Source organism: Primulina huaijiensis, chromosome 7, assembly GCF_012295235.1.
Source record: "Primulina huaijiensis isolate GDHJ02 chromosome 7, ASM1229523v2, whole genome shotgun sequence".
NCBI classification, from domain to species: Eukaryota; Viridiplantae; Streptophyta; class Magnoliopsida; order Lamiales; family Gesneriaceae; genus Primulina; species Primulina huaijiensis.
This window is the reverse complement of record NC_133312.1, coordinates 567,652-594,117: the sequence shown is the minus strand read 5'-3', so window position 1 is coordinate 594,117 and position 26,466 is coordinate 567,652. Positions and strand designations below refer to the sequence as shown.

The 26,466-nt window shown below is 33.2% G+C and overlaps 2 protein-coding genes and 1 pseudogene across 5 annotated transcripts; 2 read left to right on the top strand and 1 right to left on the bottom strand.

Moving 5' to 3' along the window:
* The first annotated feature begins 3,723 nt into the window (after positions 1–3,723).
* Positions 3,724–9,401, top strand: LOC140981462 (pyrophosphate-energized vacuolar membrane proton pump-like). The gene is made up of 8 exons (XM_073447873.1): positions 3,724–4,034; positions 5,925–6,499; positions 6,581–6,960; positions 7,526–7,612; positions 7,742–8,072; positions 8,170–8,580; positions 8,696–8,755; positions 9,168–9,401. The coding sequence occupies exons 1-8, from the start codon at positions 3,776–3,778 to the stop codon at positions 9,372–9,374; spliced, it is 2,310 nt and encodes a 769-aa protein (XP_073303974.1). The 5' UTR covers positions 3,724–3,775; the 3' UTR covers positions 9,375–9,401.
* A 3,974-nt stretch (positions 9,402–13,375) lies between these two features.
* On the top strand, positions 13,376–14,991 carry LOC140980384 (triphosphate tunnel metalloenzyme 3-like; annotated as a pseudogene).
* Positions 14,992–17,030: 2,039 nt separating this feature from the next.
* On the bottom strand, positions 17,031–24,786 carry LOC140980475 (topless-related protein 1-like). Of its 4 annotated transcripts, none has more exons than XM_073446305.1 (26): positions 24,631–24,786; positions 23,809–23,945; positions 23,524–23,703; positions 23,328–23,441; positions 23,090–23,248; positions 22,613–22,790; positions 22,411–22,534; positions 22,099–22,211; positions 21,846–22,014; positions 21,626–21,735; positions 21,449–21,518; positions 21,283–21,356; positions 21,109–21,204; positions 20,942–21,037; positions 20,685–20,812; positions 20,359–20,593; positions 20,118–20,276; positions 19,943–20,029; positions 19,689–19,835; positions 19,381–19,491; positions 19,102–19,281; positions 18,806–18,934; positions 18,606–18,701; positions 18,322–18,510; positions 18,074–18,240; positions 17,031–17,610 (listed from the first exon to the last, which is right to left on the bottom strand). In XM_073446305.1, exons 2-26 carry the CDS (start codon positions 23,886–23,888, stop codon positions 17,388–17,390), a joined length of 3,414 nt encoding a protein of 1,137 aa, XP_073302406.1. In that variant the 5' UTR covers positions 23,889–23,945; positions 24,631–24,786; the 3' UTR covers positions 17,031–17,387. The 4 variants fall into 4 exon arrangements, with proteins under 4 accessions (XP_073302406.1, XP_073302408.1, XP_073302407.1 ...); XM_073446307.1 differs by having other exon boundaries at positions 19,943–20,026; XM_073446306.1 differs by having other exon boundaries at positions 21,846–22,011.
* Positions 24,787–26,466: the final 1,680 nt, after the last annotated feature.

Below are 26,466 nucleotides of genomic sequence, written 5' to 3'. Positions count from 1 at the left end.
TTTTATTATTTATGTTTTCTTGATTTGATGAAAACTTCATCAGAATCACTGGTAAACATTTGTAAGGTCCTATCAATTCCCATTTGATTTTCCAGCTTCGACATCAACGATTTTGAAATACCTCGAAAAAAACACTCTTGTTGAGAGAAAATTGAAGGAAAGACCGGAATATACACGCTTGAATAAGATGGATTAAAATATTACAAGATTTCATGATTATTCAAGATTAAAATATTTTGAATATTGGATATAATTCTCTAATTCCAATGTCCTGTCTCTGTTTATAAAAGAAATATATATGCTTGAAGGAGATGGATTATAAAAGAGTTTGATCAATTTTGTTACAGGTTAAATTAGTTTAAGAAACATCACAATTCCAAAATCATCATCAAATTTAATTATTTAATAAATCCAAATTTCAATTTTGGACATCATNCATTTTTCAATGCATGACATAATACAGCTATCTTAAATGATAAATCAACAAAAATATTTTTCATTCAAATATCATTCAAAATGAAAAAAACAATAAAAATAAAATTAACAGAATAGTGAATTTTACCAAAATCAAAACTAAAATTTACTTAAATAGAGTATACATATACAAACGTTAAATAAAATTCTCTTAATTTACTAAATGATCATAATAATGTTAAAATAAAATCATTAAACTTGTTATTAAGGTAAATATCACTTTTGTTTTTGCTAACTTTTAACACATTGCGGATTTTATTTAATTTCTATGTTTTTTTATAAAACATATTATAGATAATTAATTTTATATCAGAATCAATCATTTATAAATTAATATTGATGATTAATAATTAAAGAGAAATACAATTTTAACATAATACCATTCAAATAAATATATATAGTAAAGAACATATATAAATAAAATAATATGTAATACTCAGTTAAAAAATTTTATATGTAAAATTGTAATATATAACAAATGATAATAAACTATCAATATAATTCATATTTATTATAAGGATTATATTGACTAAATTTTTTTTAAAGATTATATCATAAATTTAGTTTAAAATTTAGAATAAAAAGAAAAATATTTATTAAAGAGAAATAAAATTTTAACATAATACCACTCAAATAAATATATATAGTAAAAAACATATATAAATAAAATAATATGTAATACTCAGTTATATAATTTTATATGTAAAATTGTAATATATAACAAATGATAATAAATTATCAATATAATTCATATTTATTATGAGGATTATAATGATTAAATTTTTTTTAAAGATTATATCATAAATTTAGTTTAAAATTTAGAAAAAAAAAAAAGAAGAATGTGTATTAATGTCCAAATATATCTAAGATGGGCAATGAATCACAAAAATTGACTAAGAAACGTAAATAAATAATTTTTTTACATAAAATTTAGAAAATAAAAAAGAATGTGAATTAATGTCCAAATCTATCTAAGATGGACAATGAATCACAAAAAAACCCTTAAAAAGACATATTAATTTAATTTGATAACTTAAATGAACAAGGAAATGTAAAATAATAATTTTTCTGGCATAAAATTTAGGAAATAAAGATGAATGTGTATTAATGTCCAAATTCATTTAAGATGGACATTGAATTACAAAAAAAACCCTTAAGATAACCTAATAATTTAATTGGCCAACTTAAATGAACAAGGACATATAAGAAAATTTACAAAAGAAGAATGTGTATTAAAGAGAAATAAAATTTTAACATAATACCACTCAAATAAATATATATAGTAAAAAACATATATAAATAAAATAATATGTAATACTCAGTTATATAATTTTATATGTAAAATTGTAATATATAACAAATGATAATAAATTATCAATATAATTCATATTTATTATGAGGATTATAATGATTAAATTTTTTTTAAAGATTATATCATAAATTTAGTTTAAAATTTAGAAAAAAAAAAAAAGAAGAATGTGTATTAATGTCCAAATATATCTAAGATGGGCAATGAATGACAAAAATTGACTAAGAAACGTAAATAAATAATTTTTTTACATAAAATTTAGAAAATAAAAAAGAATGTGAATTAATGTCCAAATCTATCTAAGATGGACAATGAATCACAAAAAAACCCTTAAAAAGACATATTAATTTAATTTGATAACTTAAATGAACAAGGAAATGTAAAATAATAATTTTTCTGGCATAAAATTTAGGAAATAAAGATGAATGTGTATTAATGTCCAAATTCATTTAAGATGGACATTGAATTACAAAAAAAACCCTTAAGATAACCTAATAATTTAATTGGCCAACTTAAATGAACAAGGACATATAAGAAAATTTACAAAAGAAGAATGTGTATTAAAGAGAAATAAAATTTTAACATAATACCACTCAAATAAATATATATAGTAAAAAACATATATAAATAAAATAATATGTAATACTCAGTTAAAAAATTTTATATGTAAAATTATAATATATAACAAATGATAATAAACTATCAATATAATTCATATTTATTTTAATGATTATATTGATTAAAATTTTTTTAAAGATTATATCATAAATTTAGTTTAAAATTTAGGGAAAAAAAAAGAAGAATATGTATTAATATCCAAATATATCTAAGATGGACAATGAATCACAAAAATTGACTAAAAAACGTAAATAAATAATTTTTTTACATAAAATTTAGAAAATAAAGAATGTAAATTAATGTCCAAATCTATTTAAGATGGACAATGAATCACAAAAAAACCCTTAAAAAGACATATTAATTTAATTTGCTAACTTAAATGAACAAGGAAATGTAAAGTAATAATTTTTCTGGCATAAAATTTAGGAAATAAAGAGGAATGTGTATTAATGTCCAAATTCATTTAAGATGGACAATGAANCGGAGTGAAAGGGAAAGTTTAACCAACTTTAAATTGAGGCACCTAATTCTCCTACCTTGGCAAGGACTCTTTACTTGATAATAATCCATACAGATTATTTAAAAAAAAAAAAAATCATTGCTTCAGAATGTTCCTACAATAATAGCTTTTTTGCACAAGCTCGTGCACAATAATTAGATGTACTTTTTATAGTGTAAATCAAACAAAGTGGGCAGCGTAGCGAATACCAAATCAATCTGCGCAAGAAATGTGAATCGACCTTAAAACTAATTCATTAACAAAATCATTTCTGTCGGTTCAATTTTTATAAGTATAAGCAGTTCAACAAATTAATTAATACAAACGAAATTTATTTATTTTATTTGATTTGTCATAATTCCAACAAGATTCAATCGACAGAGTCATGGATTTATGAGTTTAAAACATAATAAAATACATCAATTTAAATCATTTATAATTCATTTTGAGAAAATAGTTATCACTGCACAAGAACAATACTAAAAACTCTCCCTCTACTTAAAATATAGTTATTCATTTCTCACATCCCACTATATAATTATCATCGTTAATTAAATTTTTAGAAAAATAAAAAAATATTGTTGAAATGAAATAATTTGTTTCTCTCATAATAATGTAATATTAGGTATGATTTCACGACAATAAGAATAAATAAATAAATTAAATGCACAAAAAAATGAGAGCCCAACGGACAAGCTCAGTTTGAGGTTGTGGTGGACTTGCCCGCACCCTAACATTCCACCTATGTCCTTGGGATATTACTAGGAAGGCGTGCTATAAATACCACACTGAACTCGCCTTCCCATAAGTTCGTGACAGCAGTTTCCATCTGTTTTTACTCTCGATCCGCTCTTCATTTTCAGGTTCTGGCGAGTATGGAGTCGTCTTCAGCTTTGCTCCCGGATCTGGGGACAGAGATTGTGATTCCGGTGTGCGCTGTCATAGGTATCGTTTTCTCTCTTGTGCAATGGCTACTGGTTTCGCGCGTGAAACTTTCGTCGGAAAGTGTCGTATCGGATTCTGTGAAGAACGGGAAGAATGGATACGGTGATTACTTGATAGAGGAAGAGGAAGGGATGAACGACCATAACGTTGTCGCTAAGTGCGCTGAAATACAGAACGCTATCTCCGAGGGTCAGTGTTAATGCTTTAGATCTCAATGTTATATCGCTAGATCTGATTTTTTTTAAAAAAAATTTTGTCAAGTACTGAACTGTATGTGTACTTGAAATGTGATAGTACAGTGTGTTGCGTGCTTTGGACGTCATTCATTTTCCTCCCCCTTTTATGCGAGCTCTCTATTTTCGTACTGAAACTGCCAAAAAGCTCAAAGTTGTAATAGGGAGTTTGCTGCGTTAATTCTTTTTTTTTTTTTTTTAAGAAAATCAGGTTTTTTGAGAATTTCAGCTATGATTTTTGGATTAATCTCTGAAAGAAGATGAATGGTCGAAGAGAGACTTTTTAAGATTTTCTGAACCTGCTCCTGGAATTTGTTTTGCAACATAGTTCTTATTTTTACTTTTTAAGTCAACTCTTATTCTTCAAAAAAAAAATCACTTTTTTTAAAAAATTTCCCACCGTTTTACATCAAAAATGTTTCAAGGTCCGTTTTTTAGAAAACTGTTTTAATTTAATGTAAAAGTGTAAAACCCTTTTGACGTGTGTTCCTCAAGATCTCTTATTAAAACCAAAAATAATAATAATTACAAACATGATTTTTCCCACTTTCAAGTACGTGCTGCTTGGATTCGAACCTTCTACATCCAAGTACGTCTGGATTTTGCGTGAATATAGTCTCGAATCTCGTACCTTAACTGTAGGCGGAAAAAGGTTTCTTTATACGGAATAGTCTATAATTGAGATTGATAGCTACCTGTCGAATGGATTTTCATTTATTTCGGATTTTTTAATTTTTTATTATCCACTTATAGTAAATCTTCTTTTGGCTGATTTTGTTTGCGGCGAAAGTTGGACTAGGGTTTATGAATTTCGATATTTTTATTTATTATAATTATATATTAGGATAAAGTTGAGTATGATGTCGGTGGAGAGTTTCTTGTCGGTGTTTGTGAGCTGTCACCAAGTTAGTTGACAGATCCTTTATTAATTATTAATAATTAGTGTATCATTATTTTTTTATAATTCATTTAGTTTAAATTTAAATAAGTAAAAATTGAATCTATAACTTAATGTATAAAAAACAGAGATTTTATCCGGTGAACTTGCAATAAAATCTTAATACTTTGTTAATATATGTAATTATTAAAACAGACCATGACACCAAAAATTAGTTATTCTAAATGTCTCAAACTTAATAATATAGTATAGATAATAATAATAACTAATCATTTCTGTTTGATTTAAGGGATGATTATCCTATTATATTATTGATTATGTATTCTAGATCAAAATAATTAGTTTTAATTCTGACAGTCAAATAATTAGTTAATATTGATATTTCGACTCACTTCGTGTTGAAGTACGTGAGAAGATGATGCTGCGTGAACGCGGGTTTAGTGCATGGATTTAATCAAGGATCTAGTCTTTAAACCAAGCATAGATTAAATTATTAAAGCTAATGACTTCACGGTATGTGCTTTATATACAATTCACGGTATTAATTAGTATTAGTAATTAATAAATAAGCGAAAACACTGTCCCCCGTAGGCTACAGGCTTTCATGAATTGACGGGTGTCACGTCCATTATTTTAAGTTGACTTACGTGAGTTATCTTTGGAGGCAAAATTCCAGTCCAGTAACAAAATGTTCTTTTTCGAATAAAAAGAATATTCAATTTGGGACATAAATGCCACTTTGTTGCGTCAGCATACAGTTTTTGCAGGTGTGAGAGGTACAGGAGTATGTGAAATTCATTGATTAGGCTATCCAAGCGATTTGGTTTTATACTTTTGTATTGTCCAACATTCTATTTTGATGATATGATGTGCAATTATTGGACAAATGAGTTAAAGCATGATTGGTTTTAATTTGCCTGAGATGGAAAAATATTCCTTGCATGCCAGGTGCTACATCTTTCCTATTAACTGAATATCAGTATGTCGGTGTCTTCATGGTGGCTTTTGCAATTCTCATTTTCCTGTTCCTTGGATCGGTTGAGGGTTTCAGCACAAAGTACCAGCCTTGCACCTATGACAAGGAGAAGTTGTGCAAGCCTGCTCTCGCAACTGCCATCTTCAGTACTTTATCCTTCTTGCTTGGTGCAGTTACCTCTGTCATTTCTGGTTTCCTTGGGATGAAAATTGCGACTTATGCAAACGCAAGGACAACATTGGAAGCTAGGAAAGGGGTCGGAAGAGCTTTTATTGTTGCATTTAGATCTGGTGCAGTTATGGGTTTTCTCCTTGCCGCAAATGGTCTATTGGTTCTGTATATTACCATCAATCTATTCAAGATCTACTACGGAGATGATTGGGAAGGCCTTTTTGAGGCAATTACTGGATATGGTCTTGGTGGATCGTCAATGGCTATGTTTGGACGAGTTGGAGGCGGTATTTACACTAAGGCTGCTGATGTTGGTGCTGACCTTGTCGGAAAAGTTGAGAGAAACATACCTGAAGATGACCCCAGAAATCCTGCTGTAAGATACTGCACACCTTTGAGTAGTTGGTGCTATTTTATCAAAGGACTTTGTTGTCAAAATATTCATTTTATTTTGCAGGTGATTGCTGACAATGTTGGTGACAATGTCGGAGATATTGCTGGAATGGGGTCTGATCTTTTTGGTTCATATGCCGAATCTTCATGTGCTGCCCTTGTCGTGGCTTCCATATCCTCTTTTGGAATAACTCATGACTTCACTGCTATGTGCTACCCTCTGCTCATTAGTTCCATGGGAATACTTGTTTGTTTGATAACGACCTTATTTGCTACCGACTTTTTTGAAATCAAGACTGTCAAGGAGATCGAACCGTCATTAAAGAGACAGCTTATCATCTCCACCATTCTCATGACTGTTGGAATTGCAATTGTTACGTGGACCTGTGTGCCATCATCCTTTACAATCTACAATTTTGGCACCCAAAAAGTTGTGAAGAACTGGTGAGCTCCTACTAACTCTGAAAATTGAAATGGACCCGGTGGTGAAGAATTATTGTTCTTCTGTTTGGATTTTTATCATCTGGAAACTATGTGGATATTCTTGAGACGATCTTATATTGAAGAGGTTTACTTCCTTAGATATGCTTCTGAGTAGTTTTTTTCCCTTAAAGCTTGAGAAATAAATATTTTTTTAAAGGGAAAAAAACTACTCAGAAGCATATCTAAGGAAGTGAACCTCTTAATTGATCTGCTTTGTTCATCTTTTAACTGTATCCCTATAGTGCAATAACAAAGACTGAAGATAGAGTGTCTAACAGGTTTCTTGGTTTTCACTTTGAACAAAATAAGATGCAGTCCTCCGGTTTGTTTAAAGTTACAATTATCGAGATTCTAGAATCTACATTTTTTATGTCATCTGTGTGCAGTTAGTTGCCATTAATTTTAAGAAGTAGTTCTCCACCACAAAATACAAATCCTGTCACTATTAGTCTATCACCGTGTGCTACCTTTGATACGGCATAACTACTTTTAATGTTTTCTTTTACAACTCATATTGACACGACAGGCAACTTTTCCTTTGTGTTTCCGTTGGGCTTTGGGCTGGACTCATCATCGGATTTGTTACAGAATATTACACCAGCAATGCTTACAGGTGCATATAGTAGTTACTTCTGTTCTTTTCTTTGACAAATATCATCATTTTCCCTAGTTTTCCATTGTTGCATGGATTTTTTTTCTTTCAATTATCTACCGACTCCATTTTCTGAACTTCTGTATGCAGCCCCGTGCAAGATGTTGCCGATTCATGCAGAACCGGTGCTGCCACCAATGTCATATTTGGCCTTGCCTTGGGATATAAATCCGTTATCATCCCCATTTTTGCTATAGCAATTAGCATTTTTGTTAGTTTTACCTTTGCTGCCATGTACGGTATTGCAGTGGCCGCCCTCGGCATGCTGAGCACAATTGCCATTGGTTTGGCCATTGATGCTTATGGTCCTATAAGTGATAATGCTGGAGGTATAGCTGAGATGGCTGGCATGAGCCACAGGATTCGGGAAAGAACAGATGCCCTTGATGCTGCTGGGAACACCACTGCTGCTATTGGGAAGGTTGCATATTCTGTTTTGCTATCGTCTTAATAATTTAAACATGAAGATCCATGATTTGCGGCCTAATCTAATTTTAATCCTTTGCATTTTCTTTTAGGGATTTGCCATTGGATCTGCTGCTCTTGTTTCATTAGCACTTTTTGGTGCTTTCGTTAGCCGTGCAAACATTTCAACTGTTGATGTTCTAACACCCAAAGTCTTCATTGGTTTAATCATTGGTGCGATGCTCCCGTACTGGTTTTCTGCCATGACCATGAAGAGTGTCGGTAGCGCTGCTTTGAAAATGGTGGAGGAAGTTCGTAGGCAATTTAACACTATTCCTGGCCTTATGGAGGGCCACGCGAAGCCAGATTATGCCACTTGTGTCAAGATTTCAACAGATGCATCTATTAAGGAGATGATTCCCCCAGGCGCCCTTGTCATGCTAACTCCTCTCATTGTTGGAGTATTTTTCGGCGTTGAGACGCTCTCTGGTGTTCTTGCTGGTTCCCTTGTCTCTGGTGTCCAGGTACATGACTTTGATCTGTTGTGCTAGAAGTGAACATTTTAAGGCTTAATGATTTAATATCTACGTTGACTACAGACTACGTTACTGAACTCTTATTCCTTTGTAACTTTATAAGATTGCAATATCGGCCTCCAACACCGGTGGAGCATGGGACAATGCCAAGAAATACATTGAGGTAAGCGCCTGTTTCATAGTAAATAACGTTCACTATACGGTCTGATTTTCAATTTAGAGGTGCGCACAAGTCAGTTGTAGCTTAAACATGTGATTCAATCAAGCTTGAGTCGACTTGCTATACAAATTAAACTAGAATTAAAGAGTCAATGTATATATCTAAAGTCAGACTTGTATGTGTTTTGAATTATTTGAGCTCTGAGTTTGAAATGTTTGAACTTCAAAAATGATCATTGAAAAAAATAATATGTGAAGTGACATGAAAATTTCATATAAACATGAGTTGAGCTCGTGTTGACTGAGTTGCATTTTCTAGCTTTGATTGAATTGCGCCACTCGCTTATTTCATTATTCTCACTGAGGTTAGATATTAGAGCACCTTTTCAGCTTCAACTCCAATTTTGTCCCTTCAGGCTGGTGCATCGGAGCATGCGAGAACCCTTGGACCGAAAGGATCAGAACCACACAAGGCTGCCGTTATAGGAGATACAATTGGAGACCCTCTAAAGGACACTTCAGGTCCATCGCTCAACATCCTCATCAAACTTATGGCAGTAGAATCGCTTGTGTTTGCACCTTTCTTCGCCACTCATGGCGGATTGCTGTTTAAGATATTATGAGATAAGGGAAACACCAGTCGACCAAAACATCTCAAATTTTCTTTATTTTGTCTGTCTAATTTTGAAGTACTTTTCACTTGAGCCGCTTCCTTGTTGGTTTTCTTTGCTAGATTGTAGCATATGTGATTTTATTCTTTGTTGAGGTGATCATGATAATTGTTATGATGAGCATGTTTGTGCAAATCAGCATCCTTCACAGGACAAGAGCGAGAGATCAACATCAAATATATACATATACATATATATTTTTATTTTTTTTGTTACTGTTTTTCATGTTGAATGCTTGTATGCCTAATTTATGCAGAGTGGGTGCTCATTTTATTATGGCGGCTATGTTTTCGTGGCCGAAAGATTCTCTAGATTCTTACTTCCCTTCCTACGTTGTCAACGAACGCGTAGTCACACACCACACATGAATAGAACGTTTTAACTAATTTATTTATTATATGGCGGAACGCACCAAAACTCTATCCGCTGGATCTTTTCTATGAACAATTCAAATCTTGTCGCATCCTAAATAACCTAAATCGGCAGACTTTTAAAAAAACTGTCTATATTATGAAATTAGAAACATTGAAAACCAGAAATGATCATTGCTTTTTTTTTTAAAAAAAAAAAGAAATTAATTACAAACATTAAATATAGTTTTCGATAAGGGACTTTTTAACTTTTTTTTAAAAAAAAGTTATCATAATGTTAGACCCGAACGTAATGTTGGTTATGTCTATATCTAAGAAAATTTTAAAATATTTTCTTAATAATCATATTCTAAAATCATGTTTTTATTTCAAATTTGATTGTAATTGATGATGTAAGTAGTAGTATGTAAACTTATACATATTATATTTATATCAAAAGAAATATTTTTAAGAAAGTTTTTCATGATGGATGTGAGTTAGGACATAAACACGCTGGAATAACAAGTGTTGATACAGTGGAAAGACAGTCGTCAAATCTGAGACATTACAAGTAGATCAGATCTTGGGTTCTTCTGGTATGGTGTAGTCCGAGAATGAACCTGGTGGGCATGTGACGTGCTGATACAACAGTGGATAATCGTCAATTTGGAGCATTACAAGTAATATCAGAGCATGACATATGTGACGTGCTGATATAGTGGGGGACATTCGTCAAATTTTAGACATTGTAAGCGGTATCAGAGCATGAAAACTCCTAATACGATGTGGTTCGGACGAACCAAGTGGAAGTTGATGGGCATGTGACACTCGAGAGATAAAAGATTTGACCGGTAAGTATGCGATACCGAGATACATAAAAGATTTTATAAATACTACTCATTTTCACATACGTCTGGAGATATGAGTGATGATATAAACATAGTGGAAAAATTCGTATTGATAGAGAAGAGACAATCATCAAATCGGGGTCTTTATTTGAATATGGTGTCTTACATTAAGATTTCTTTATCATAAAAAAAATGGCTTTCCTCCATTGTTTAAAAAAAAAATTGTGTAGTATATTGGAATGATATATACATTTTAATTTAAGCATAAGGAATATTCTTGATCTCTATCGTTTGATGCGTTTGACTTATTGTTATAATAATATTCAAAGTTCATCGGTCCTCATAAGAAAAAACTTCATAGCGTAGGTCTAATGTGAGACGATTTCACGAATCTTTATATGTGATACGGGTCAACCTTACCGATATTCACAATAAAAAGTAATACTCTTAGCATAAAAAGTAATATTTTTCATGGATGACCCAAATAAAAGATATGTTTCACAAAATACGATTCGTGAGACCGTCTCACACAAATTTTTGCCTAATTTGTAAGAGATTTCGAGGGGAGTATTCAATCTTAGAAATTTAATTTCTTTTATTGACTTTTGTAGAGTTTAAAAGTCTAGAGGTATTGAACATAGACTTTTATAAACTCTATAAAAGTTTAGTGATATTCAAATTAGATTTTTATAGAGTCTTAAAAAGATTAGAGGTATTCAAACTTGACTTTTTAAAAATCCATAAAAATCTATAGGTATCCAATATTTCTATAGATTTACAATGATTCTAATTTAATTCTTTAAGTACAAACCTTAAAACTCTATGTACAACTTTACAAACTCAAAATTGTCTTCTACTCACCCTAGAGATTTTGGTAGACTTTTAATCAAACAAAATATCCTTCTCACTCATATATCTCTCTTCCTCATTCAAAAACGGAACTTTTCTCCTCTCTAAGACAAGTCGAGGGTTCCTCGAATTTCAGAGGTATGATTCCTTTCTTGAATCATTATTGCTTTGATTACAAAAACATATTATGATTTCTATGTATCTCTTTCTGTGTTCCGTTCGTTGTTTGTTTCTGTCTGTTTATGTGCGTGCTCTAAATTTTTGCGTATAATGTGATATGGAGAAGTCTGTACATCAGACTTTCAGTTTTTTTAAAAAATAATATGTTTCGATTTCTGTATTTTCTCCAACCAATGATTCAACAATTAAAAAATCGATTACTTAAATTTGGATAATAATTTTTACATAAATCATAGTATTTATGTTTGAGTTATTTTTTGCTCGTCTAATTTTGTATTTGAACTTTTATTTTATGATGTTTTTGCCATAAGAATACGAATAGTGTAGTGGAAGGATATTCGAGAAAAAGTAATTGGTATGCTTCAAAGATCAATTGTTATGTATGGATGCTAACACCTAAATAATTTTTTTGAAAAAAAAACTCTTAAATCATCAACACGGACATATGTTATAACTATAAGTAATCTGCACACTTTATGTGCTTATTAATTAGTATTAAATCTTGATATTTTGTGTAAAAATTACAGATTATATTAAATTAAAATTATTTGGAATTGATTTTATAAACTATTTTAAATATATATCAATTAGAAATTTGTAATGAAGATGGTTTGTTACACAACTGACTGGTTGGAGAGGAGAAACATTGAAGACGCATTACATAATTTTCCAAGAGCACATGATAGGGATATGCCCATGATTCAAACATATTGTTCGTTATCATCTCCAAGAATTCACTGGCCAAGGTCGTCACCCTGAAGAGGCAAAAGAGTTGTTCAATCTTCGTCATTCTTGTTTGAGAAACGTAATTGAGAGGATATTTGGTATATTTAAATTGCGGTTCAAAACATTCAAAACTGCTCATCTATTTCCATATACATCACATGCGGAGCTTGTATTGGCTTGTGCCAGATTGCATAATTTTCTTCGAAACATGGAGGGATAATATAGCTAATCGAATGTGGAGTGACATTGATCATATTGATAATAACGAACATTATATTTTTTCATAAAGACTGCTTAAAATTTATCAAATTTCATAATGTTTTGATTAGTTATATATATATGCTTATAAATTAAAATTTTATTGATTAATTATTTATGCATATTAAATAGACAGAGGATTGAAATTTTGATTTTGTTAAATTTAATTGTGAATTTTTTCATATATTAAACATATTTACTTTTTAAATAATTAAATTTATTTACATTATAAATTTTATTTCAAAATGAAGATGTTATTTATGTCAAATAATTACTAGCTCAAAAAAAATTTTAAAAAAATATTTATTTATAAAAGTACAAAATTTGTATCATTAATAAAAAAAAATTTGCAAATGTCTACAAAAATCTTGCAAAAAATCTGTAAAAGTCCATGAAATTCTGTTTATAAATCTGTGAGACTCTATAAAAGTCGATAACAAGCTACCAAATCCACGAAAATCTATTATTTAAAAAAAATCAGTGAAAGTCATTAAATCTCATCGTTGAATACACCCCACTTAATATATAACTCATAGTTTTTACTCAAAACAAAAATCTTCCATGATATTATCAATTTTATCTTGTTCCATTTATTTTTTCTTTCTCCATAGAATATGATATAGATTATGATTTATGATCCTGAGAAAATAAAAATTGGAAACTTGGAATATCACGAGTTTTTTTTTAAAAAAAAAATTTGGAATATCTTAAAGAATGATTTAATATTCATTTGTGCGTGGATATATATTATTTTTCAAAAAAAAATTATCTACTAGCTGAAAATCTGTCACCGCTGACAATGGAAGTTGAAGTAAAGATCCGCCTCCTATTCTTAGCTGCCCACGGGCACCTCTCCGCCGTTCTCTTCCCTCACCACCACCAAACCCACCTCCAAGAAAAAATCTTCTTCGACGGTCCCAACTCCTAGCTCTCCTCCAACCTCGCTGCCCTCCGCCTCCGCTTCTACGACGTCGACTCCGGCTGCATCCTATCTCTCAAATCCAAACCCAAGATATCTGACGGAATCAGTCGTATAGAAGAACAAGAGGAGCCCTTCGATCCCATCATCGGCCGCCAATGCGCTACAGAGCCATGGCGTCTCCTTCGCTTCGAGTCATCCTCTGACATTATTCGACGGGTGAAGGAGGAATTCAAAGTCACGGAAGATCTGGGTATGGTGTGTTTGGGGGGTTTCAGGAATGTGAGAGCTGTTTATGAGTGGAACGGATTGAAATTGGAGCTGGATGAAACGCAGTATGATTTCGGGACTTGTTATGAAATTGAATGCGAGAGCGCGGAGCCGGAGATTGCTAGGAATTTGTTTGAAGGGTTGTTGAATAGTAATGAGATTGAGTATAAGTACTCGGAAGTCTGGAAATTCGCGGTATTTCGAGCACGGAAATTGCCTCAGTGATGGTAAACTTTGTTTTTTCCTGGCCTTCAGCTTTGGAAATTTTGTTGCTTTTAGAGATTTCTTATTTTTTTAATGTAGTCACATGTTTTTTTTTAGACATTTGACTGTAATTTCAAAGATGATTTAGGGAAAAAAGAGGGCATCATGATCATTAAATTGATAAGAAAAAATAGTGATTGAGATTGGAACAAATGGTTTCCAGATTTGAAAATATAATTATACAATAAAAACTTTGTACATCTTATTAAATTTAAACATGATTTTTCTCGACCCATCAATTTAAAACATATCATGAGGTAGTGTTTTAATGCTATAATGGCCTTGATAGGGAAATGGATTATGCTTTGGTTGACATTTACAGAAATCTAACAGACTTGTCGTGTAATCTTGTCAAATCTTCCAATCTGTTGCTCCTGAAAACCAGCTATAAGTAGATTAAATTTTCAACCTATGATTCTCTCAACCTCAGATGACGGCTGAATCTATAAATTACACCATTTTCTGCAGGGTACATTTTGAATGAGAACTCAAACATGAAGCTTGCTACCGTTATGTATATCTCCTTGTCCTCTTCGTTCTTGAAGGTAAATTCTTTCGGTGCATCAGCTTTGGAGTTATTTCTGAATTGCCAACTTTAAACAAGTAGGTGAATGACTCCTTGTACGACTGAATATTTGTTATTGTGTCAAAAATTATAGTTGATGGTAATAGTATAACTCACATCTTACAGTACACAAACATATAGGATGATCAATGCTATTGTTGCTACTATCAATTCCCCTTCCTATAACTGTTCCAACTCATAAACCTGAACGCGTAACTTTGATTCTGATGCAAATTATAGAATCGGGCATATGTTGTTTTACTGAAAATCATGAATAACTATGACAGTACCACTCAAAACCTTTAAATCGAAAGCAATAAATGAACCTCCTTTAATTGAGTTCGATAAAATGGAGGATACAATTATTGCTATCCAACAATTAGTCTGTAATTTGCCCTCTTATCTAGATATCAGAAGTACATGCATGCAAGGGTTGGAAGTAATTGAGATTGTTGTTGGAATGGTATTATATGCTGTAAATATTGTTGGTTGTTATACATCCATCGCATCATATGAAATTTTATGTGTCTACGGTTTTGCAGGAAGCCGAGATACTTTGGGGAATCAATGTACTGTTCCGTTTCACTTTGGAAGTGGCTTCTGTAACATCCAAGAATGTGTTTTGACCTGCAAGCAGCGCAAGGGCTGTGAAATGGTTGGGAAATGTGAATTAATAGATAGATAGATAGATAGATAGATAGATAGATACAAGTTTCTGTAGTATCGATTTAAGTTTATTGTGTTTGTTGTTGTAAAAGCAAATGTTGAGATTAGAGCTTTGAAATAAATTGAAATTTTTGTTCCTATCCTGTAATCTTTCGATCTTCCCATTTGTCGTGATATTTAGATGGAGTTCCAATATTACTTGGGAGTCTGAATTTTGTTCTTCAAGCCTCGAGTTTGCCTATTTATATCTAAAATAATCGTATTCTTCCGATAACTAAGTGTAATCTTTGCGACTAATTTTCTATCATATGTAATCTTCATAAAGTGGTTTGGCAAAATTCACAGAAACTACAGGACTTTCTGCACATTTTTGCCGTAACCTTCCCAATTTTTGTAATCTTATAATGGGATTATGTTGCATGTTCTCAAAGTTGATGAATCTACGTGCTATAAAAGGGGGTAATTTTCAACATATGACTTTGAATACAAAAACAGAAAAAGAAACCGATTGATTACATGAAATGAAGCTAGCCAGCGCTGTTTCCATGAATCTCCTTCTCGTCCTCCTAGTTCTTCAAGGTTAACCATTCCATTCGTTCGGTTTCGGAATTGCTAAAGTAGAAAACTAAATTAGATGTTGTTTACATAAACTTGCAGGTTGGGAGGATGCTTTGGCAGGTCAGTGCACTGTTCAATTTTCGGACACAAGCCGATTCTGTCGCGACGAAGAATGTGATGCAAGGTGCAAACAGATGAAGGGACATGCTGCATCTGGACATTGTGTACTAATAGATACATGTTTCTGTAGGTATCCATGTTGAGTATGGTAATGCCGGCGTCTTGTAAAAGTTAAGCGAGTTATTTGTTAGTGTGGCTGAGACTGACGAACTTGGCGGTGGTGTTTTGAACTTTGATTGCGGGATCTGTTTCTTGATGTGCTAAGAATGCGAAATTCTTTAAAGTTAAAAAAGATTATTACTACAAAAAATATATCGGTTAGCGGTTAGCGATGGTTTTGTCAAAACAGTCGCTAAATTTGCGACGGTTTTGTCTATTTAAAAATTAGCGATGATTTATTATAAACTTATCCAACTGTTAGAATGTAACTAGGAAAATTGTGTCATTTGTAATTAAGGGGTAGGTATATGTTGCACATGGACTTGTATTACACCCTGTGTTTTAACACAGACTTATTTGGAGGAGAAGAAATCTTCTAACATTTTTCACCAATATAAATTTTCTTCATGTACTATTAAAGTTAAAAAAATTGGACAAGGTTTAGTTCTTCCAATGTGCCACAGCTAGTGTATTCGATCATCAGTGTCATCGACATACTCGTAAAAAGCTATTTGAGGCCAAACTCAAACGACGTTTCATCGAGCCCCTTTGTGCCATGGAGTTTGAAACATCTTTCATCTCTCTTGATGTTCATCCGGACAAGTCTTCTTTTTCAATACATGATTCATAAGCGACATACAGCTACCACGAAACATTGGATGAAACAAACTGTATGGAATGCACATTCATCTACTTGACATTGACATGTTATAATTTTTACACTTGACAAAAGAGGTAAGTAACAAATGCAAATAACCCACTGAATATCTCAACCAGTGCATGATCTCTCTATCGAAATGCCAAAAAAGAAACTCTCCATACTCAAAATCTAAGACGGGAGTTCGATGCCAAAAACATCGCGCAGTGGGTTTGAGAAAAACCAAACAAATATCTCAGCATTGATGTAAAAATAAAAAATCGTTTGTTGAAGCTACCTGAATGGTTCATCTTACATCACATCTATTCAGTCAAACTGTTAGTAATCAAAATGTTTCTAAGTCACAGACTGAATTTAATTACAAGTCCAGCTCCCTAACTGCATGTCTTCAAAGAAATGTATTACAATGCCAAAAAAAAAGTTCGACTACCAGTCGGATGCACGTTTATTTATCAGCTTAATTTGCAAAAAGGAAGCTGTTTACTACCAAATATAGACAATGCAATAGATAAATAAACACACCATAGGAGGAGGGGAGGTGGTGGTGTAAAGCTTGTGCATTGACAGCCATTAGATTATCTTTGTGCTTGATCTGAAGCAGAGGCTCCAACTAAAGGTGTATTTGGTACACTGCTCGAGGACCCGTTTTCATTGGGTGGTGGCACACCCCACCTGCTTTCGGATTCAAGGGGTTCAATAACATGAACTGAACCATCTGACAAACCTAATGCAAACTGGTTCGGTTCTTGTGGATGTGCGGCGACCACAAGTGGGTGCTGGGGGTGCCCATTTGAATTGCTAGATGAGAGAAAATAATGCTTCCGGTGAGGCATTAAAGATAAGTAATTTTACGGAAGTCAAAGTCTAGCGGAAATATGTAGTTGAAATAATAAATTAATTTGCTGTTTTATTCTGAAGATCATTCAGTTGAGACGGTGTAAACGAATCACGCAGGCTCGAGAAGTATTTGAATTTATCGAAATCGAACTCGAGCCGAAGTCTAACATGTTCAATTTTTTTCCTAGCAGAACTTAAGCATGAATTATATTGTTCGATAAATATATATATATAATAAATAAATAAATTTCGAGTCCTTCGATTATTATTTCAAGCAATAGTTCAAATAGCTTGCTCGTGAACATAGTTTCAAATAGAGCTCGAGCTCGAAATTCAGCATATTCGACTCGATTTGGTTTTTTTTATACCCCTAGTTAAGATTAGAAGGTAAATAATCTGAAATTCATTAGCTTGACAGACTTGCCTGATACTTGAAGCGAGATAAGCAGAAGGATTTATTCGACATCTTAAGCGGAGGTGTGCAGCGGTGAAAATGCAGACAGTAGAATCCAGGAAACTGGCATATATCAGTTGGCTATCACATGAAAATGTAGCATGAGATATAAGGGCTGCTGATTCACGTGGGACCCACTGAAATGGAACAAATTACACATCAAAGATTCGCAAGTAAATGTGTTTTCATTGATCAGATTTTCTTGGGGTAAAATGTACCTGCTTTATGCATTCTAATTTAGTTGTCTCATATATAGCAAGCTGAGTTTCATGTATAACCAGAAAGTGAATCTGGTCCTGATGGAACTGGACCCGTGTTTCAGATTGTGACATTGGTGATCTCCCAGAAGGAAGTTGCAAATATTTTGATTTCTGCTTTTCCCATCCATCAGAGTTCCATACAATAAGCTGGAGAGGAACGATGTTATAAGAATAATTCAATAAATATGAGCGACACTTAAAATCATCAACACAATAAGGCCGAATAATAAAAAGTCGTTTACCTGAGAATCTGCTCCTGATGAAACTAGAACATTTAATGCATGTGAGAAAGCCAGACCTGTAATTCTTTTAGAATGGCCTTTAAGCTTGCTTTTGACCTGTGAAAATTTGGGATTAATAAGGCCACTTTGACTCTTAACTTTTAGGCATAAGAATAACATTCACCAGAAAACAAACTATTAAGTGCTCTTAATTGATATACCTCGTCTACACGAACATTATATATCTGTATTGTAGAATCATCCATGCCAATAGCGATTATATTATTATCTTCGGGATGAAATGCCAAAAATGTTGCTGCAGGTGGTGGAGGCATAAAGGTTGTCATGGTCTGACCTCGTCCATAAGAAATAGAGAGAATGAGTATGTGCACAACGTAGGCACAATAATGTATCTATATACAGGCTCTTTGTATGCTACAACTTAATATACACCAAGTGACAGCTACATCCAGTGCAATAACCAAATACAGCATATAAAGAATCGGTAATATGTTACCTTGAAAGTCATCATATTGAACAAAGAGATCTTTCCTCCGGATGCTGACATCACATAAGAATCATTTTTGGACAAAGCAAAACAAGAAACAGTCTCCTCGGGGTTCGTGTCAGTGATATCATTTGTCATCAAAATGCCACTTGATGGTTGCCATAATTGAGGTGAAACACTAGCTGTTGCCTACAGATGAAATGCCCGATCTCAAGAAAATTTTATATTTCAAACGTGGCTGAATCAACTTTGTGAAATGATGTGAAGTAACTTTGACCCAATTCCTACCTTTCCACTTGAATTACGATCATTTCGTTGCCATTTCCAAAGTAAATGGATCGCATTTGAAGCTAAGGCAAGTATAGCATTTCCGGAATTCGTATATATTAACCTCGATATCTGAGATCAACACAAGAAAAACCTAGTTATATCAAAGGCATAAAAGCTAATCAAGGTACATTAATATGGGTGAAAACAAAAAGGGTGGAACTGGTAAATACATACATTCGTTAATGGAAGTGATTAATGAATGTTTATCTTACCAAATGAATACATACATTTATCAGATGAAGAAATGCACTTGAAAAAGAATTCACCTTTGTTACTCTTAAATTCTCAGGGAGTCTCAACGACCGGCATTGTGAGGGTTCACTAATTTCAGTGAGCTTCCAAATCTTTGATTTGTCGTTAGTTTCTTCAGCTATTCTAGGTTTCATGTCTCCGAGAATTTTCGCATCCCCATTCTAACATTAACCCAACACATTTTATGAATGAAAGATGACAAATGGAATTCTTCACTACAGCCAAAACTAACAAAAATACGCCCGCAGGAAAGGAAAACAAAAGATACCATTGCAGAGATACCAGCAGTGGCAACCCTGTCGGAGAGGCTAGCAGCACCACTGGTAGATGTTAGAATTGGGATTAGCGTAGGCTGCTGCACGATAAAATAATATGAAAAGCTTTTGATTATTATCAACTCAGTGAGATGGCTCAGAAGATATTTAAACAATAGAATCAAATACCCTTGAAGCTTCGGATGATCTGGACGCATCAAAAGCAAGATTTTCAAACTGGCGAAGTAATCGAAGACCATCAGCATTTGCCAAAACTTTTATTCCATTTTCATTTGCAGAAACAGCCAACAGGCTCCCATCTTTGTTGAAGCGTATCCGAGGACTTGCCTTGAATTTGTGAGAAGTAAAGTCAAGATTTCACACACACTACATAAAAGCATATAAAATGACGTAATCAAAGAAAACTCACCGGAAGACCTCCATCAGCATCAATACTGGTCAACAACTGAGTATTATCCATATCCCAAATTTTGATGGAAAAATCATCACCGGCAGCCAAGAACCTATTCTTAGTCGTGTCAAACTGCACAACCACCAAAGATCGTTTTCGGAAACCTTGATATGTTCTCTTCACGGCTCCTTCACTTTCATTCCATTCAACAATGTGCGACTCACCATCTTTACTGGTCCCACAGGAAAACAACCTGGACATTGGACAATAAAGTTGCCAACTTAAAATCTGGTCATAAGAGAAACAACTGCACATGAATATCATCTATGAAGCAGGTAATCAACCTTGTTCCATCAGCACTATAGGCCATGGTGGTGCAAAAACGACCAGGAGCATCATAATCAACTCGAGATCCCAAATTATCATACAACCATGCTTTAATCTTTCCATCAGAAGCCGTAGAAAATATAAACTGAAAATCATGGAAAGACTTCATAATCAAGTGGAAATCCAAAAAAACAAAATGACTATGCCTCATCCTTTTATTTATCCACAAGAAATAATAGATGAAATAATGAATGTAATATGATGGATCCATTACCTGAATGTTCTCTTTATGGTGAGGGCAAACAGAATATACAGAAGCCTCATGACCTTCAAAAGTAAATTGTTTTGCACCATTTGTGGCATCCCAAACCTGAATATCACATATTACACTAATAAAGGTGTGTTTTGAAAAAGAGTTGTAGAAATTTATCTTTAACCAACCTTGATGAGCTTATCATCCCCACATGTCACCACAGAAAGCTGCTTAGTGGGATGTGAGAAGGCGAGATCATTAACTCCTCCGACATGAGCATCAATCTACAATAGCAGCAGTTGGTGGCAAAGAGTTCTAAAAGTGAAACTTTAAGTGAAAAAGAAAAGAACAAGGGACTATACCTCCAAATGCTGACGAACATCATCATTTCCATTATATGAATATATCTGTACAAGGTGTCTGGAATATGCAACTCCTACATGGAAGAACGGATGAAGAACGATGTACGTCATATTAAGACATTAAGTTTCTATGCAATCTGCATTCTTTGATATTAATCGCAATTACCAAACAAAGAACCATCAGGACTCCAAATCACACGATTCACTGAGACCCCTGGATCTTTCACAAGAGCAGCCTAAGATAAACAACAAAACTTAATGTTTCAAATCAAGTGCCTTAAAATTTAGTCGGGGAGAAATTTTAGGATATCGGAAATAAATTTAATAATGAAATAGGTAGCACCTGTAAAGGCATTGTACATGCACTCAAATCCCAAACTTTGAAGCTTTTCTGAACAAGCCTCTCTCTTGAACCAACTTCCCACAGTCCAATTTCTCCCACATTAGTACCAACTGGTTTATCACAAAAGCAAAGACCGTAAAGAGAATAAATATATTGAAACTTTTCACACCAAAATTGTAAAAAAAAAAGTTCAAGGGCACTAAGTTCTCGGAGACCAAACCTAGAAGTAGACTTTGCTGGATAGGATGAAAATCCATGCTCGTGGGAGATGATCCTTGGTTCAAATTCCGTGCCACAGTCTTGGGAAGGTCGTCTGGCAAATTGAAAGACTGGCTATGTGCGTGCCCAGGAAATGATACAGGAAGAGCATTTACCGGTAGACTTACCTGCTAATGAAAAATAAAGATTACTATATGAAAGCATATCGGGGGAAATCCACGGTGCAAGATTGTGTCGACCCCTTAACCAAATACCTCATCGGAAATTCCCATAGGCCTGATTCTTTTACTTATATGATCAGAATCACCTGATGGAAAATCAACAGAAGGATTTGTAGATGGAGTCCTTGGATGCTTCATGCCAGCAGCTGCAACAAGAGCATAGTTGTTTAATAGAAAAGCAGGGACCTACGCAGGAAAAGACTTCGATTCACATGATTGCTCGAAATCAGAGCATCAATAAAAATGTGAAGAGTCCGCAAAACATAATTTCAAGTGTAAATGTAATCTTCAAAGTGCGGAACTCCATAACAGGATTTAGATCTCTAAATTCAAAAGGAGAGCTACCAGTAATTGATGGACCACCAAGACCTAGAGGTCCTCCAGAGACAGACGGATGAGATGCAGTGGGGGGATTCGACATCCAACCAGCAAGAGGGGTTTGAACTGAGGCTGGAGTTGTTTGAAATGGCTGCCGCGTCAATCACAGGTTGGTAAGCAAGAAGCAAACAATAAGACAAAGATAACAACTGCAGAAAACAATCCCAACCACATGTGCACCCAGAGGAGAAAAGCCTCCAGGTTTTGGTACTGCTCCAAGTAGAGGATTGTTAGCTGGAGAAGGCGCATGAACACCATTTGACTGTCCACATGAGTGATCCACAAATAAAGTTCTGATATCCGGGTTTGGCCGAGGATTCTTACAAAGCTGGTGCTGCCAATTTAAGCTGCAGAATTAGCATGTGTCAATTTCTTCTTTGCATGGTAGCGATACCTAGAAAATATGAATCCTACAAGGAGCATTTATATGGCATAAGAGCAACAATTTACGTGACACAAAACTAGACTCGGGGAGCATTTCAAGTTGCCCTGCAACTGTTGAGACAGAGTTTATTTAAGTCACGCACACATAATATATTTCCTCACCATGTCAAAAAAATGGGACAAAATCAGCAACTAAATACGTTGTGCAACAAAGAAAAACCAATTTATCACTACTCAATATTTGTCCCACATAGAAATCTACCTTTGGTTGATGAGAGTACGGAGCCTTGAATTCCTGAGGTTTGGGAATTGTAACTTGTCCCGAAACAAGGGATTTGCTTCAATAAGCTTCTTCAGTTCAACCAGCATAATGGCACGGGCAGATTTTGTATCTCCATATTTTGATAACTGTTCATTCTCCCTAAGAAACAATGACTCGCATAAAAGGCATTCCAATAAATGTAATGGCGAACATCAACAAATGACAACTTCTTCAATACCTGAAATTCTCTAATGTCAACAGCTGAGTAATCTCCTTAAAAAGGTCTTCATTAAAAGATGCAAAAACCTTAAGATCCTTTACAAGGATTTCAACAGCTTTGGACCGATCGTGCCTGATTATGACAAACTCGTGTAAATTTCTATGTTTCACTTCATTTAAATTTAAATTCGTAAAAAATGAAAGTAGAGTCTCACTTATCCAAAACTTCAAGATACTTCTGTTTCCTAATTTCGAAAAATATCTTCATTGAATATCTATTGTCATCCACTTTGGTGAAACCGGAAAGGTATCTTTCAACCTCATCCCAGTTCCCATTGTGCACTTCATCCTCAAAATACTTCATGTTAAAGAAAAATCCAGATTCTTGCTCAAGCCTATAATTAAGAATACTTATATGTAATAAAGAGCTTATTCATCACAAATCACCAGTAAAGACAAAATACACACATGGGCATATGTATAATAATAAATCAACCTACTTGTGAACAGTCTCTTTAAATTTCTCCTCATCCAAGAACTGTAGGATCAGGAACACAAGCTCTCTACTGAGAGAAGACATTACACCAAACACTTCTTCAAGCCAGGGAAAATTTTCAAATGCTATTTAGTCGCAGATCTGTAAAAAAAAAAACCCACGAAAAAACACTAAGTATAAATCAAATATAAAATATTGAGAAGAGGGTCATATAACCTACCACTAGGCTTATTTAATTGTCAAACAGAGCATCCATTTAATAATTGATTGACACAAGAATCAAAACTGTAAAGAAAATATGCAAGATCAAACTACCACGAAAAAGTACTCAAAAATCAAACCAGGCAAAAGAATCAACAACAAGACTCAATACAAACCTAGATCTTATGTCATCATCGATCGGAAAACTCGAGGAAAAAAAATCCTTATTTTGCTTTAGCATCAACATAAGGGGTGAAACATGCACCGACAAAATACGAATTTAAAACATTTTTAAAGAAAAAATCCGAGGTTAATTGAATGGATCAAAAAAATGAAAGCTACTTTAATAAACCACAAGAGGAATCCGAGATACACAGATAAAGGGAAGCAAATGAAAAAATGAGAAAAGAAGAAACAAACCCACAAAAAGCAAAGTCAAGAATCAATATTATGCATCTACACTTGGAGAAAAAATAAAGTTGAGTTTTAGTGGTAAAGAAAAAAAAACATCAAAACCCCATTTGAAAGCAGAAAAAAAAAAATCACTCCAACACACACATACGCAGACACACACACACACATATTATGTATATACAGAGAGAGAAACAAAGGTAAGAGGGTATACTTTCCAGAAGGGAAGTGGTAGATCGATCTGTGGAGAGAAACGGCGAACCCGAGGTGAAGATGAGGGGAATCTCTCTTGCTTTCTCTCTCTACATATACTTACACGGTACTGCCGCTTTCTCTCTCCATTATATCGTTGTTGACGGGGAAAAAACTAAGAGGTCAGGAAATAGGGGAGATGATAAGCAATCCTGCTTATCATTCGGATAACTACGATACGTAGAGTTGCCTTATTTTCCAAGAAGTTTATTTAATGTACCAATCGAGGTGGGGCCCACAAAGGCCTTTTTTTTCCCCGGCTCGGGATCCTCGGCTGAGCTTCGTGGGATTTTCTGCGTAATTTGTATAAAATTCCAAAATAAATTAAATTAAAGAATATTCTCTTTTTGAAAAAATAGGAATTTATCCTTGTTTTTTTTTACCGCATAGACATAAAAATTGATAACATCAGAAATCGTAGAAGGCATGATTTTCCAAAAATATCATCACTTATTTTATTTTATTTTTATAGGATGTTCCAACATTATTTTTTACACTACATATTATATAAAATTCTCAACAATAAAATTAAAGAAAATTATTTTGAACGTTGAATGAGACATGAAATACCTTTTAAAGCAACATATAAATACATACTTTTGCAAAAAATAATTATTTTACTTTCAAACTTTTATATGAAATAATAAAAAAAAATTATTAATTCATATATGTTGAAATATGCTATAAATAAATAAATAATAAATAAATATATTAAAAGGATGAGATATATTATTTTTTAGAAAATATATAAAACATTGTAATTATCATGATATTTCATTCCAAGTCTCGTGGATTTTTCAATTTTACATCTGAAGTGATTATTCTCTATAAATTTTAGTTCTTCGATCGTAACTAGAAGATGTCAAATTTCGACATCCAAATGATTTAATGGTTTTACGATATTGAGAGAATTACTTTCGATGTCCTTTTTATGATGAATATACAGTAATCATATAAAATATAAGGATTAAATTTCTGATTATGTGTTAATAATTAACAAGAGCCCCATGATCTACGGCTATAAATGCAGCTGGCCGCACGGCTTGAAAATTTTGAGATTTCAGGAATTAAATCCTCCAATTTGCTTTCTTGGACTCGCGTTTCGGTGTTTGGGACTTCATTTGGCATAAATTACGATGCTTTGCCATTGATCGTCTCGTTCTTTTATCACGATAAAATGGAAGAAACTAGCGATATGGGACTTTTAGGCCGTTTCAGGAGATATCGGATGAAAAGTCATGAGAAAATAATATTTTTTTTTTATTTTAGCGAGAAAACGATAATTATTCAATCTAACGAAAATGATGACATCAAATTTGGTAACGATAAAGATATAGTTCTTTATTAATTTTAGGTTTATCATGTAATTTTTAGTATATTATATTAAAATATAGTTCGAATTGAAATAAATATATATACTTCTCGATACATTCATTAGAATTTATTTTTAGATTGCTTTTACATTTAGATATTTCTCAATTTGATACACAAAATATATAAGATGAAAAACTATTAAAGAAATAATAATGGACTGTCATTAGAAAATTATTATATTTTTAAATTATATAATAATTTTGGCTTAACAGTATATAGTCACACATATCTTCGAACTCATGGCCTAATAACCCAACTCATTAACACCCGAATAAGTGAACTCTTCGTAAATATAAAAAAATAAAGTTACATCTTCACTAACAAATATAACTTTTAACTAATAATAAACATTTTTCGTAAAATACGAATATTAAAAAGTCATAATATTTATATATTTATTCGCTGGCCACATCTGAACGTGAAG